The 16,529-nt window shown below is 37.5% G+C and overlaps 1 protein-coding gene across 1 annotated transcript in view; it reads left to right on the forward strand.

The window, feature by feature from the left end:
• Positions 1–16,529, forward strand: part of OXCT1 (3-oxoacid CoA-transferase 1) — a 134,103-nt gene that overhangs the window by 36,484 nt on the left and 81,090 nt on the right. The window contains exon 7 of the mRNA XM_072824756.1: positions 257–317. Within this exon, the coding sequence (XP_072680857.1) occupies positions 257–317 (61 nt within the window). The remainder of the gene's footprint in view (positions 1–256; positions 318–16,529) is intronic.

Below are 16,529 nucleotides of genomic sequence, written 5' to 3' on the forward strand. Positions count from 1 at the left end.
TTAATATCTTTTTTATCTTTCTGAATGTAATCTATATTAGAATATGAAAAATAGTCCCTCTTTCCTTCAACCCCATAAAAGGTATAATTGAATGAAATGGGGCCATTATTTTTATTTATAAAATTAACACTTAGGAAAAATATAATACATTCTTTTTAAAAGATCTTAAGATTGTAGTTTATAGAAATTCTTTTAATCTGTAATCAAAGCTGAGAGAAACTCTTCTTATTTTTGGTTTTCTTTCCTCCTAATATAGGAAAAGTGCAAGAAATTTCAATTTGCCGATGTGCAAAGCTGCAGAAACCACAGTAGTAGAGGTAAGAGAAGAGGTCATTTCTGTTTTCCAGAGGTTGCTTTTTAAACTTGCTGTTATGTATTAGTTTAGAAAATTTATAACAGTTCATGTGTTTTCTGAAAGATAAACAATGGCCACTTTTAAATTTGGATATTGAAGGAGTCTATTTAAATATGTAATATTTGAAATTTTACTGTAACATTAGTTTTTTTGGGATCAAGTCATGAAACTAGCCAGCTTTTTTTTTTTTTTTTTTTAAGATTTTATTTATGTATTTGACAGCGAGAGAGCTCACAAGCACTGGGAGTGGGAGAGGGAGAAGCAGACTCCTCACTGAGCAGAGAGCCTGATGTGGGGCTCGATCTCAGAACCCTGGGATTATGACGTGAACTGAAGGCAGATGCTTAACCAACTAAGCCACCCAGGTGCCCCTGAGACTGACTAGTTTATAACAGTCCTTTGGTACTTGAGTAAAATGCTCCTCTTTGGGTAAAATTGCAAGATGGATTTTTATATACAGAATCCCAGAAAAATAGTAAGTTATATCATTATTTTATATACAGAATCCCAGAAAAATAGTAATTTATATCATTATCTTATTGTAATTGATACCGTGAATTCTTTAAAGAAGAAGGAGGGTAGTATAAGTAATTGCTTTGATGTTGTTTTGTTTGGAGCATTTGAATTAAGGAACTGACTCTTCTTTGGGCATCTCATGGTGTGTGGCAGAGACATGACTAATTCTGGAGCCTTTCTAGGGTTAAAGCTCTGGGATAAATCTAGGTTGCTTATACCTAAACCCTGACATTTTGTATTATATGTATTTGAACCTGAAAGGAGATTCCAAAATGATTCTTAACTTGAGGCTTTGAGAATCACCTTGGAGCCAAATTTTCATGAGTTTGAGTTAACTTCTCCTTGGGAGAGTTTTTTGTTTGTTTTTTTTTTTTTTAAAGATTTTATTTATTCATAAGAGACAGAGAGAGACAGAGACACAGGCAGAGAGAGAAGCAGGCTCCATTCAGGGAGCCTGATGCGGAACTCGATCCGGGGACCCCAGGATCACACCCTGGGTGGAAGGCCGACGCCCAGCTGAGCCACCCAGGGGACCCGTCTTTGGGAGAGCTTTATAGAAACCTATCATGGGATCTGGAAATGAGAATATATGTTCATGGTTTTTCTCGTGGTGGTAGTGTCATGTGTGACATCTTTTGACTCCTGCATACATTTGGCCAAGATGATATTTCATGGAGGCAGTACCGTGGTATTTTTGAAAAATCAAATGTTAGAATTCTGTTCTTCTCTTGGAAAGTAAAATGTATTATTTTTAAAGTTCTGGAGGATGTGGTACTTTCGACCTAGGCATGGTGGTTTCTTTTGCAACAGCTTTAGTATATTTTTTGCATTCAAAATGGACAATGTGTTTTACTCTCACTATGCAATCTGTTTTTTTTTTTAAATAAATTGAATCATCTTAATGACCTGTCCATGGCACATGCGCGCACATGCATACACACACACACAACACACACACATATAATATCACTGAAGAAAAGCCTATAACATAGCTTAAAATAACTGGTAGTTTAACCCTATTGATTTTACTTCTGTAATACTTCCTGGAACTAATATTCCTTCTCTGAGTACCAAGGGCATTATGCATTGTCCTGGCTGAAGTTCTTTTTTCTTCTTCCTTCTTCCTCCTTCTCCCTCCTTCTTCCTCCTTCTTCCTCCTTCTTCCTCCTTCTTCCTCCTTCCTCCTCCTTCCTCCTCCTCCTCCTCCTCCTCCTCCTCCTTCTTCTGCTTCTTTCTGCTTCTTTCTGCTTCTTTCTGCTTCTTTTAGCCAATCTTGTTTCTTCTAGGAACAGAAAATGACCCTCTCATGTCTGAGAATCACTGTAGATAGTAGAAAAGAGAAGAGGTTTTTTGTTTGTTTTTTGTTTTTTGTTTTTTTTTTGGCATAAGGGAAAGGAGATGAATTCCTTTAACCAAACCTGCAAATATGGTAAAGGCTATTCCCCTTGTCTGAGAACAGACATCTCGGTCAGTGCACTCTTTTTTGCTAGACCCAGACTCACTGTGGGATCCTTTTCAATATGAGACTTCAGTCAGCCACTCTCAATTAACTATGCCTGCAATGTCCAGCATGGTGGCCACTAGTTACATGTGACATTTGAATTTAATTAATTAAACAAAGTAAAATTCATTTTCTCTTCAGTAGCTGCATATGTCTAGTGACTACTTTTTTTTTTTTTTTTTTTTTTTTAAGATTTTAGTTTTATCTATTCATGAGAGAAAGAAAGGCAGAGACATAGGCAGAAGGAGAAGCAGGCTCTCTATGGGGAGCCTGATGTGGGACTTGATCCCAGGACCCTGAGATCACACCCTGAGCCGAAGGCAGACACTCAGTCAGCGAGCCAGCCAGGTGCCCCGTGACTACTGTTTTGATCAACACAGATCTAGAACATTACCACTGTGAAAAGTTTGATTGGACAGAGCTTAGTTAGAGTGATGAAGATGAAATCTAATTTGTCATTCTAGCTTAGGAATCTAAGCAAAACAGCTTTTAGATAATGGATTATCATAAGCTCAATAATAGAAGAGATCCGAATGCTCATAACCTGAGTTATAAGAACTGTGTTCTCAAAAGAGGAAAATCATTTGGAATTGTGAATGGTGAGTAGATGGAATATTTTCTGATGTGAAAATTCCATCTTGACTTTGTGACTTCTAAGTCTGTGTTATTCTAAGTCTAGTGAGTACCCTGGATCTGCAGCTCCTCTTCTTTGCTATGTTCTGTGTACTGTTACCTGCATTGACCTCCCAGATTCTGTAAATCACATCTCTTCCTATCCTGCTTTATTTGATGGGGATCCTAGTGGAATGGATGATTATGAGCTAGTCTCTGTAGTGTGGTATTTAATAGGAATCTTCAGAAATCATAAATTACCCATATTTTCTCTTGCCTGCTAGTTATTAACAATAATAAAATAATAACAGCTACTGTTAATCAAGTATTTATTATGTATTAGTCACTGCTATAGTCTTTATGTGCATTATTATTTGTGTAATTTTTTTTTAAGATTTTATTTATTCATGAGAGAGAGAGAGAGAGAGAGAAAGTGAGGTAGAGACACAGGCAGAGGGAGAAGCTCCCTCCCATGCAGGGAGCCCGACGTGGGACTCGATCCCGGGTCTCCAGGATCAGGCCCTGGGCTGAAGGCGGCGCTAAACCGCTGAGCCACCTGGGCTGCCTCTTGTGCAAGTCTTATAATAGTCTTTCTTAAAGGTAGGAACCAATATTATTCTTAATTTTACAGATGAGGTCTTTAAAGTACAGAGATAAGTGATAAGTTTAATATTTATCTAAACTACAGATAAATATGTGACCTGATGTCACACAGCTAGGTGGACCCAAGACAGAAACACAGAGAGATTGATTCCAGGGTGTCTGTTCTTTTCCATTATTTTGTGAAATGTTCTCAAATCATAAATGGATGACTTTTCAAACTTTTGAAAGATACTGAATCTCTAGGAGTAGTACATTTCAATGCTATTAGAATCAAGTGGAGAGGTTTTTGGCAAATTTATTCCTGTCTCTTGTATTTCCTTGCCAGTTATTCTGATCATGGTCTTTTTCTCCTCCATGACCATATACCTCGGAGTTGGCTTTGCGAGAAGCCTCATCTTGTGATCAGTTGCTCTATGGGACCATTCATTCTTTAATTTGGTTCGTTCTATCTTGTAGCTTCTCTGAACCTTGCAGCTCTTCACAAATTTCCCTAAATACGGTGATTGAACATCTGTTCTAGTAGTTTCAGACAGTCGAAAACTTTTTTAGAAGTCTTAGCACATCTCCTTTCTCTTACAGAGGAGGAAATAGAGGACATTTCTGAAGCAGAGCCTGGGCTAGAGCCTGTCTTCCGAAGCTCTGTGCCGCTCCACAGTGTGGCACCTTTGTAGCCTTTCTCCCTGTTTACATCCTGTAACTTGAGTTTGAAGGAGGTCAGGATAGAACTATAAATACATATTAATGATAGTTCCTTTAGGCATCTCAAAATTGTTTTTGGCTTTAGAAGCAGAGGGGCAAAGGAACATAGAAGTCACCTCTTGCTTTTGTTGTTGTTCATAGTTTCTTCTCTAATTAATTTACAGTAAATATTTTCTATCAATAAGTAAACCAGAGTGTTTATCTTGAATTAAAGAGAGCATAAAATTTGTCCTCAAAGTGAGTTATTTCCAGTTTCTCTAGAAGGGGAATGTTCCTCCTTTTCAAAAAGTCTCCCCTTTCAGATGTGTTCTTCATAAGCTTGTGAGTAGTATAAAGCCAGTGAGGTGACCAAGTGTGTGTATTTTCTCCTTTAATAAAATCAATATGAATATTGCATTCATATTTCTTAAAACCTGCAGCCACTTGCATGCTTCACCACAAAGTTGCAATGTAGTGAATGTCAGCTGTACTCCCCCTCCCCTGGCCACCATCCCCTTAAAGAACTGGTTTGCTACTGGGAAAAATAGTACAAGTGGGTGCACATATTGGCACACATGCCAGAAAGATGTTTCTCTTTTTGGCCCAGATGGTGTTATTTCTGGACCTCCTTCTCTTTGAGTGGGTGCAGTCATCTTCCCTGATAAACTTCACAAGTTTAAGTGCAAAACCAGCCAGAGGATGACTCTTGGCATTGCATTCTGTGTGTATAATGAGAAGTGAGGACTGTCACGTCTTCCTAAGGGAACTCATTTGGCTTTTGTAGGGATCGTCTTAGCTCCTCAATTCCCTGTGAGAACTCTCTGCCAGTCTCTTGGGTGCCTATCCCACCACCCTGGGTTTTACTTTAAAGTGACCATTCCTGCATTTTTTTAAAGCAACTTATAATAGGAAACTCAGGGGGAGGGGCTGGAGTACTTCACTCAGGAGACTGTTGAGCTTTTGTCTCCTGCAAGCAGCCTGGCATGCTGGCTCTGTCAGAAAAGGTCATCTGACTCAGCCACTGAAGGCTGTTGAGGCTGTCTGCGACGGAAATAGCCCAGCTGGCTTCGTCAGGTTGTGCCATGGCTGGTGTTAGAAGACAGCACATTTTATACAAAGCCTCTTCTAGTTTAGCTAATTTCAGCTTTTAGTAAAGCAATATATTTATTATCATGGTTTGAAAAAATTTTTTTATTATATTCACATTATTGTATATTTATATATTTGCATATGAAAGAATTGCTTATATTATATACTTGATGCATGCAAATGTTGTATAAATGTAACCTGTGTGGGTTATGAAGCATAATAATACTTTGAACACCTACGAACCCACCTAAGGTAAGAATTAGAAGATTGCTCATACTCCTCATCTGCCTGCATCCCCTGCAGCCATAATTATAATCATTATCAGGAATATGGTGTTTTATCAGTCCCTTGCTTTAAAAAAACAATGCTCCAAGATGGAAGGTTATGGACATACTGAAAATTATTTCCCAGAGCACTATCCTAAGACTTCTGTTAAAAGAGGCAAGCCTTGGGAACCCTGACTTCTATGTTCCAATGCTTGGCACATGCCATCTCTCCTTAGGAGATTAACTGGAGGAAAAGATGGCACATCTGCCATTCTTCTGAGCAGATACATGTTGTTTCTGATTGGTGGGTGAGGAAGGGCAAAGGTTGATTGCAGTATAAATGATATTAATTTTTAAAAATATTTTATGTTTTTAGATCTTTATTTTTTTAAGATTTTATTTATTTGAGAGGGAGAGTGAGAGAGAGAGAGAACATGATCAGGTCAGAGCGGGAAGCATATTCCCCACTGAGCAGGGAGCCTGATGGGCTTAATCTCAGGACCCTGGATCATGGCCTGAGCTGAAGGCAGACACTTAACCAGCTGAGCCACCCAGGCACCCCCCCCCCCCAAATTTTTGTTTTTGATGTTCATTATGAAGGATGATAAACCTATACAACAGTAAGAAGAAGAGTAATAGGGAAGCCCCCTGAGTGTACCCCTTAGCTGCAATGACTGGCAGCCTATAATCACACCCGCCTCATCTACATCCCCATCTCCCTTTTTCTCCTCCTTTATTATCTGTAAAGAAGCACCAGACATTATATCAACCCCATTTTAGGGAGAGTTCAAGGAAGTTCAGAAATTCTCATGTGCCAGGCACTCTTGTAGGTTCTGGAAGTATGGCAGTGAACAAAACAGAGAAACAACCCAGCTCTCAATGGAGCTTACGTTCTGATGCTCAAGATAGACATGAAATACAAAACAGAAGGGAAGTACGTGGTATGCCATATGTTGATATGTGTAAAGGAGAAAAAAACAAAAAGCATGAAAAGGAACATAAAATGTCAGGAGAAGAAACTGAAATTTTAGGTAAGGTGGTCAGTAAAAGGCCTCAGGGAAATGACTTCGGTTAGAGACTCCCAGGAAGTCAGGACACCAGCTCTGCAGCTCTCAGAGGGGAAGAAGTCGAGGCAGTAGGAGTGGCAGGTGGAAAAGCCTGTGGCGAGAACATTCCTGGTGGGTTGGAGGAGTAGGGATGAAGTCTCCCTCGTTCAGTGCAGGGTAGCAGGCTGAGGAGCATTACATGAGAGTAGCTTTCTTGAGGGTAACAGCAATAGCTTCTTCTGAGGCTATGGGAAATATGATTTGTATTTTTAGTTCACTTTGTAAGAGTTCTCAAGAGATGATTAGACCTAAATCTGACTTTAAAACTCTGAGATGAATGGGGAATGATTTTGAGATTGGAGCCTCCTGGCTCTTGTGACTCTGTCCCTGTTTGGAGATTCCTTGTGAATCATCTTAAAAGTGATCAAACTGGTTGTTATTTCACTTTACGATTAGAAGGTGGGAACACAGTGGATTTTAATGGCATAATCACTTCAATGGATTCTACGAACATTTAATCTCCACCAAGCAGGCCAATTAATGTATCCATGTTTTAGAGTCTTTGGTTATCTTCCTTCCTGCTTTAGAGAATACAAAAATGCCTGTGGGATAAACATAATTCCTTTCCTCCTAAGTGACTTTTATTCTTAATCTTGACATTGCTAATGCCTTATGATATTACAGCTTCTAAAGCAGTGAAACTCATAACTTGTACAAGAGACCGTAAAAAGAAAAAGCATAGGTATAAACAGAAAAAAATTAAAGCTTTTCTCCACATAAGACAAGCACTTCTAACCAGTTAAGAGACCTCATTAGATTCAATTTCAAGCAAGCACATCCATACCCAGGCAACTACTGGTCCTGCCCATATGGAATTCATTCACACATACAAATCTCTGATTAACATGTGGAAGCATGATATTTATGAGAATTTGGCTGGAATGTCAAGTCTGACATTCACTGTATGATGCATAATATGCTAAATGTCTTTTACTGCCCTTAAGTATTTACCTGGTAAAGCTCTACTTCAGTTAACTAGAATGAGGACAGGAACTATTTATGCCAATCCTCTTTACAGCATCCACCTGGACCAGTTGAGTTGAACACTTGACACATATTCTTTTTTGAAAAAGGGTGGGAGGAGGTAAAAGAGCTGTTTGATACAATGTAGAGAGAATGAATAAACTCTTTCCTCCAACCCCCATGAACCCTGGCAACCCTTGATCCTAAGGGAGAATGCAGTCACTTGCCCAGGTGTTAACTTTTCAGATGGTTGTGATAAGCAGTGGATATCACTTACATCAGTTTTTGTTTTTAGACCTGTTAAATTATATATGATCTTTTAATTTACATTTCTTTCTCTCATAGTTTTATTGTTGTAAGATTTTATTCATGCTTTGTATTTCATTTTATAATTATTACTAAATCACTCTGAAAGAGGTATCTCTAAGTTCTTATGCTATTAACCAGATATACAGTCCTTACATAACTGACTGAACTGATTAACTCTACTTATTTTAAACTATTAAAGTATTTAAAGATCATTCATGACTATTAGAGACCATTGAATTTTCATGAAATGCTACATTGGTTTGAAAATATCTGAATGCTAATAAAGATGTATTTAACAAATTGTAGTTGAGTACTTTGGCAAAAATTACCTCAAAAGTAGAATTACTCATATTAATATCTGCTGTTTCCACCAAAGAAGCAGTAAATACTAAAAAAGAATGGACTTGGTGAATGTCCGGTATTAACTTTACTGCCTTTTTTTTTCTTGTATACCCTTATAGATTACTAAATATAATTCTTAGACTAATGACCATTTGCATCCAGAAGAGTAGCAGACTAGAAACATGGTTTATTGATGATAAAAATATATTAAATCAAGTGCTAATCCTGACATTTTATTTCCTGTTGCTTGGTAACAATGTAGCAACTGTGTAAGAGAGTTCCATTATCTCAGGTACAATGGACTTCATTGCATTGTGGGGTAGAAATACCAATTACAGCAAGTCATTTGTATGCCATTATCCTTACAAAATTTTGGTGCTATTTTTTATTGTTAGTGCAGAGATCCTGAAAGTCATTTAATAACACATGGATGGATGTATTATTTTGATGGATTGGTGAATTTTATTCTATTTTTGGCTTTTTGACTTTGTATCTATTTATAATTTTTAAGGCTTTATAAATTTGTATTTTATCAACTTACACTGTAGAACGTAGGCTTTCGCATTTTACTGTAAGTATGTATATTCTAAAGGATGATTCATTAATTCTTAGTGAACATTTTTTATCCATGACCACCTAGAGAGGGGAGAAAAAATATCTGGGCAGAATTTCTTGCCTCACGAAAAATAATAAGGGTGTATTCCTCATCCTTCTCTAATATAAAACATTCCTAGTTTAGTACCTACTTCAGGAAAAGGAAACCTGTGGAACCAGTATGATTCATTTTAAATGAAAAGACTGATTTATATTGTAACTATGTATGTTCTATACACTGTTAGTTCACAGCTCTTATTTAAAAGGGTTGCAGAACTATTGCCCGTGGCCTCTTTTTTGTACCACATAGAGCTAAGAATGTTTTTATATTGTTAGAGGGTTATTTAAAAAAGAATATATGGCAGAGTCCACAAAGCCTACAATATTAACTGGACTTTACAGAAAAAGTTTACAAAACCTTAGTTCACAGCATGATTTACATTTCTGTAGTCTGAATGTCTTAAATGTCACTCAGTATTATTTCTTGAAAGACGCAGTGGGCTAAAGTAGAACTGAAATAGAATAATAACTGGCTTGAAAAATATTAATGAAAAATTAAATTGAAGAATTTATGTGGTAGTGAAATGAGTGTGCAATCTAATCTGTCAGACCTTTGGGAGACAACCATAAAGAAAGGGAGGTCAAATACAAGAGCTTGTGTATCTGCCCACAGTTGTTACTTTCTTTAAGATCTCAATGCTTTTGTCAGTAAATCTGACTTTAGTATTATCATGAATCTGGACTGATTTTATTAGAAGTGTCTAGCCTTTTCCTGCCTTTTTAACTTGTCTCATACTTGAAGGCCAGTTTCTTGTGTACACAGTGCACAGCCAGGTGAATGTTGGTACCTCAGGATTTCTGCAACCTGAGCCATGTCCAGCATGCAACTCCAGCCTCCGCCGACCGGCAGAGTTTCCAGAAGCTGTGAAGATGGTCTGGAGTTGGAGTCATCCTCTATTCATGGTGTTGGGAGGGGCCCTACAGCCCTGGACTTTCTTCTTCTGTGGAATTGTACTCTCTGCATCCCAGAGAGAGGAAGGAAGAGAGTAGAGAGACTTTGAGCCTGTTGAAGTTGATTTTCTCAGCTTTCCGAACAGTGGCTTTTAGCTTCCTGGTTTTTTTAGTCAGAAACACATTTAATATTTATCTGGTTATTTCTTATTTGTTAGTAAGGTAAATCTGGAAATTTGGAATTTAACCAGGGCTGCCATGTGTTTTCTTATATAGCATCAGTCCTCTTGAAGGGATAGATAAGGCTGGAACTAGCCTAAATGGGTTCTAGTGACAAGAGGCAAAAGTCTGTTAGGTTAGCTAGATTTAACTTAACTCCTCTTTCTTCTAAACAGAAGCTCAGAGAACTCCATACTTGAGTAGCATTTCTGCAGTAGCATGCTTTTTATATCACTTTCTGTTTGTGTCATGCTTTATGTTTTTCAGAGCCCTTTGACATGTATTAACTCATTTGATCCTCTTATCACCAGGTGACATAAGAGAAGCAGTTTTATTACAATATTACAAATGAGAAAACTGAGATATGGGTAGGTGTCTGGGGACAGATCACTAGGAACTTGAATGGCCAAATGATAAGCACACTTGGAAGACTTGGTTTAAGTCTTGACTTTCCATGCTCCATCTGCCACTGGCAGGCAATCATAGTACCAAGGCTTTATTTTTGAGATGCTCATCAATAAGAAGATTTATAAAATTGAAAACATAGGTAGGTAGGTATGTGGGATTTTACAGGAGGTTGGACTTAAGCACAAATGAAAGAGTCATGATTGTAGCTTAAGTACTATGTGTAGAATGGAGGTTACAATGACATGAAGGGAGGCAGGGTGACAAGTGAGGAGATGTCTACACTGATTCAGGCAAGAGGTGATGGTGGAGTGCAGATAGGGAATTGAGGTGGACAGTATTGTGCAAGAGGAATCTATCAAACTTGCATTGAATATGGGGTGCTAAGTAGAGGAAAGGCAGAGATTGACTGGTTGTTCTAACTCTTGAGCAATGATGTGTCACTTCCTGAGATAGGAAACCTGGAGGAAGGGGAAAAGCAAGGATTCTGCTAGGCTTGAGTTGGCTTTTTTAGACATTCAGGTGGTAACTTTGCAGGTGCACATAGTCATGTATGTGTAGTGCTCAGTGGAGAGGTCTGGAAGGGGGTTATACTATTGGGACTAACCTACATATATTCGATAATTAGTCATGGAATGGAAAAGACCATTTAGGGAAAGAAGTCCTGGGACTAAGCCCTTAGGAGTCTCAGTATACTCAGTATATTTCTTTTTTTTTTTTCTTTTTATGAACAGAATTTGAGATTAAGAATTGTGTCTTTGTCTCTCACGAGCATAGTGACCTTGAACAAATTACTTTAGAATCCCAGCTTCTTTATAGTATTTCCTGTCTGCCCATTTAATGGGTCTATTTTGAGCACAGATGAAAAAGGGCATTTGAATATGTTTTCTAAAGTTCTCAAGTGTTATGTTCCCACCTTGATCCCTCCTGCTGCTTTAGTCAGTAAACTTCTGATGACTGCTGGTGTTCTCATTGACCCAGTGAGGGTGGCTTTAGAACTCTGCAGTGGGTGGCAGCTGGCAAGCCTCACCTTCTTTTCCATGTCTTCCAAAGTTCTTGAGATCCAAGGGAATGAAAATTCCATAACGTCTCCAATTTCTAAAATCTTAACTGTGTTATCAAAAAACTAACCTAGATTGTGCTTCAAATATATTGTTAGCTTTAATCATCAGTAAATTCCCTAATATTTAAGGCTCGTTATAATCACTCTAAATATGTTGATCCTTTCATTCAAAAACTGTGATGACTTTTAAGGGGAAACTCATGGACACCTTGGAGAAAGGAAGTTCTTATAAATCTGTCATAAGCCTAAGTTGCATATGCTCAAAAATTGATGAACTCTCTTAGCTGTCATGTTTTAAATGAAGCATTAATTAATGACCTACTTATCTCTTTCTGTACTTTTGTTCAAAAGATTCAGATATTTTGGTTTGGGTTGAAAACTAAAGTTTGTTCCTGAGGAAACTTGCTTGTGCTGACTATCCATCTTGACTTCTTTTGAATGAAAGTAGCATTTGTTACTCTTTTGGGAGCAAGAGAAACAAAATGAATAAAGAGTGACTCAGATATTCATGGATGATTTATGTTCAACCGTGGGCACACCACTGCCTGCAAACATCAGAGCGACTAAATGTTCAAAAATAGATATTTTCCATATTCCTTAGGATGGAGCACACTGTTAAATATAAATAAATTAGACTGCAGGTGTGTTTTCACTGCTTCCTTATGAAAGCTTTGCCTTACTGAATTTTTACAAACTCACGAAAAAAGTATGTCTTATTTTGTTTGTTTTTAGATGAAAAGGTTTGAAACCATTGCTTAATTTGGGAGAAATAATGTAAGATTAGAAAACAAGAATAATTTAACTGCTAGAAAGTAAAGGTTTTTGACTCTGTGGTTCATTCCATAAAGAAACCAAGTCCACTTATGTCCAAGAATGGAGGTAATGTCTTTCATTCAGTTTCTGAAATTTAGTATGAGGACGTGGTGTTTCTGTCACTGAGTAAGTCCACATTTAATTGCTTTGAAGAGAATTTTAAATACAAATCTCATGGGAGGGAAGAAGTTTAACAGGAATGTGAAGAACCCTTTTCCATGTTTTCTGTGAAAGGGAGCTGGGTTATTCGTTTAAAGAAGCTATTTTAGTTTCCTTAATAATTGGGGGGAAAGGATACAAGTTTTGCATTGTATTGTAAAAAAGTTATTTTCAGTTTAGAATTTCATTTTAAATTTTGGAAAAGCTTTGCTGGCTTAGACAAAACTCGGGGAAGAAAAATTCATCATTACTAAACTCAGACAAATACAGGTTGAGTATAAAAAGCTGCAGGATTAAAACTGTTGAATTAGAAAGTTTTGGTATAATTTAAATTTCTCTCCGTTTGAGGAATTTACAAACTGTCATTCATTTTGAGAATTGGCCAATCTCTGAAGTGGAATTAGACCTTTAGAAACAAAGGAAGTATTAAATTGAATTTTAAAGGCGTTCTATAAATCCATTCCTGCTATGAAAAGTATTTTAGCTGCTGAGTTATTAATAGCTTTTTTCCTCAATGCTTTTGGCATTATGTTTGCACTCAAAATGTTTTTATTTTTCTTCTTTGCTCATATTTTTACATATATAAAGTAGCATTTTACATGTACATTGATGGGAACTAGGTTTTATAAGGATGTAGGAAAATAGAATGGAAAACTTTTTCTTCATGAAATTCATTCTTAGGAAGTAGAAGGGGCAAAAGAATGCTCTAAGTAGAATGAATACAGCTAAACTATGCCCTACACAGGGTAGTAGACTATCATTGAAATATTTTCAGCAGTGACGATAGCAGGTGAAGGAGTTATATAGCCTTGCAAATAATAAAAATAACAACAGAGACAAGTACTATTTATATCATGCACTTAAGTGCAAAGCACTTTACTTCATTATAATTATCCAGTGAGTTAGGTTTTATTGTCCTTATTTTATGGAGGGAAGAAATGAGGATAGGGAGGGATGCTTGGGTGGCTCAGTGGTTGAGCATCTGTCTGCCTTTGGCTCAGGCCGTGATGCCAGGGTCCTGAGATCGAGTCTCACATCAGGCTCACCCTCACCTCAGGGAGCCTGCTTCTCCTTCTGCCTATGTCTCTGCCTCTCTCTCTCTCTGTCTATCTGTCTGTCTCATGAATAAATTTTTTTTAAAAAAAAAAGAAAGGATAGAGAAAAACTTCATGATAACAAAGCTAGTAAGGGGGGAGGATTAGATCTAAACCCATTTCTTTCTGCAGCGGCCGAGATAGCTCAGTTGAGAGAGCGTTAGACTGAAGATCCATTTCTTTCTGCCTCCAAAGCTTATATGCTTTAGCAAAAGTAAAGGATAGAAAGTATATTTTAAGGTGCATTTTGTTTTATACTTTGCAGTATTAATGTTTTATTGTAATTTACTGCCTCCTTGCTGGCAGGGTCATAGATCTTCAGTGAATTGAATTTTTCAGTCAATTCAGGGTAGCTGCAGGACAAAGTGAATACTTTCATAAACACAAAATTAGAAATCATTCAGTAATACTAACTTCTTAAAATTATAAGGTTAAAGTAGTCCCCTAAAAGCTATCAAATGAGAGCCCTCACACTTGGGAAGCTAGAATGGTTTTTCCTTCAATTAAAAACGAGGTGGATAGTGTTATACAATGGTTTGATTCTAAGCAATGTTAGGATTCTATATGATAAATATTGGCAATGATTATCTATTTAAAAAATACAGAAGACCACCCTTCCCATTCACAGTTTCACTGTGTATGGTTTCAGTTACCTGTAGTCAGTTGCAGTCTAGAAGCAGATGACTCACCTTCCGATGGTCAGTAGGAGCCTAACTACATCAAAACGCCTACACCATTCACCTTACTTCATGTTCCTGTGTAGGCATTTTATCATCTCATATCCTCCCAAGAAGAAGTGAATACAGTACAATAAGATATTTTAAGAGAGTGAAAAAGACCACATTCCCATAACCTTTATTATAGCATATTATCATAGTTCTATATGATTACTAGTTATTAATCTCTTTCTATGCTTAATTTATAAATTAGACTTATCATAGGTAAGCATATATAGAAAAAACCATAGTATATATAGGGTTTGATACTGTTCTCAGTTTCATGCATCTGCTGGGATTCTTAGTCCATATCCCACATGGATAAGGAGAGACTACTGTAGGTACTTCCAGTTTCTGGTCTGGCATCTAAGGAGCCTAGAAGTCACTGGGCCTGTCTTCACAATAGGAAAAAACTGAACAAACTAAAAATCAACCAGTGTTTCTTATAGATTGATCAGGGAATTGAGGTTGCAAGGAAAGCCATTGGCTCCAAAATGGGACAACAGGCTGAAACAGAGAATCATAGCATACTATTTCATACTATTTCTGCCCAGGACAGAAATCTCTGAGGGAACCAATACTGCGTAGGAAACCCTAAACTAATTGATGAATTGCTAGAGGTTCAAACTTGAGAGTTAAAAATTTTTGGTGGCCCCATCTTGCACCTTGAGTTGGTGGGGTACACTTTCTTAGGTTTTACCTCTAGGCTCTCTAGCAGATTCTTACTATAGAGATTGGAGAAAAATCTCTCTGTGCTTCTGGTGGGAGGAGGGGGAAGTAGCCATATTGAAATACACCCAGAGCATTCTTACTTTATTCTTTTAAGGCCTGCCTTCAAGGGAAACTTTTTCACCAGAGCCGAGCCTAACTGACTTGAGGAAAAGTAGCCTTCTGGTGTGGGAAGGGGAATACCTAACCCTGCCCTCCTCTTATCTTCCTGTTTCACTTAAGGAGGGAGAAACCACAAAACTGAGAAGCACTAGTGAAAGTCACACTAGTGGGGCAGGGGGCAAAGGCTCACTAGAAGACAGACCTAAACACAAAACTATAGATGTTTCCCTGTCCTCCTCACCATGGTGGTGGTCACCATGGCTACCGCACAGCAGAGCTCCTATATCATGATAGGGAAATATAAATCTTCTTGTCTGAGACCTCATTTAAGAAGTCTCTAGGAAAATCCATAACAACAGAGGAGACAAAAATAAGGACATTGCAGAAAAATTTAGCCTCTGACACCTACTGCTACAGCAAACAGTAAGCACAGCTTAATCCCGAGCTAGCTCACCATAAAACCTGACATTGAGAGCATATTTATCTCGGTTTCTTTTACCCAGTAATCATGTATGGTTTCCAACAATTTTTGTTGGAAACCAAAAATTATAAGGCATGTTAATAGCAAAAAACGTTTGATAAGAGAAAGCAAGCATTAGAAACAAACTTAGATATGGTACAGATGTTGGAATTACTAGAATGGGAACTTAGAACAACTAGGACTAATATTCTAAGGGTGCTAATGGAAAAAGAGGACAATGTGTGCAAGAACATGGATAATGTAGCTGAGAGATGGAAATGCTAAGAAAGAATCAAAAAGAAATGCTGGAAGTCAGAAACACTCTGACAGAAATGAAAAATACTTTTGATGGGCTCATTAATAGACTAGACATAGCCAAGGAAAGAATTAGTGAGCTGAAAAAATGTCAAGAGAAACTTCCAAAACTGAAATGCAAAGACAAAAAGGAATGAAATAGAACAGAATATCCAAGAACTGAGTCAATTATAAAAGATGTAACTTGTGTAATGGGAATACCAAATGGAGAAGAAAAAAGAACAAGGAATAGAAAAAAATATTTGAAGCAATAATGACTGAGAAGTTCCCCAAATTAATGATAGACACCAAACCACAGATCTGGGAATTTCAGAGATCGCCAAGCAGCTTAAATACCAAAAAGATTTACAGTTGGGATATCCTATTCAAACTGTAGAAAATCCAAGATAAAGTCTTGTAAGAAGCCAGAGGAATAAAACACCCTATATATAGGGAAACAAGGATAAGAATTAGATCAGATGCAGATATTTATATGTGATGTATTGTGAAGGAGGGCTAGGACTCCAAGCATTTGGCACTCTCTGTCTTGGCACACAGGTCTAAGGATATTTGGGTGTAGATGGGCCAAA

Source organism: Canis lupus, chromosome 4, assembly GCF_048164855.1.
Source record: "Canis lupus baileyi chromosome 4, mCanLup2.hap1, whole genome shotgun sequence".
Classification (NCBI taxonomy): Eukaryota; Metazoa; Chordata; class Mammalia; order Carnivora; family Canidae; genus Canis; species Canis lupus.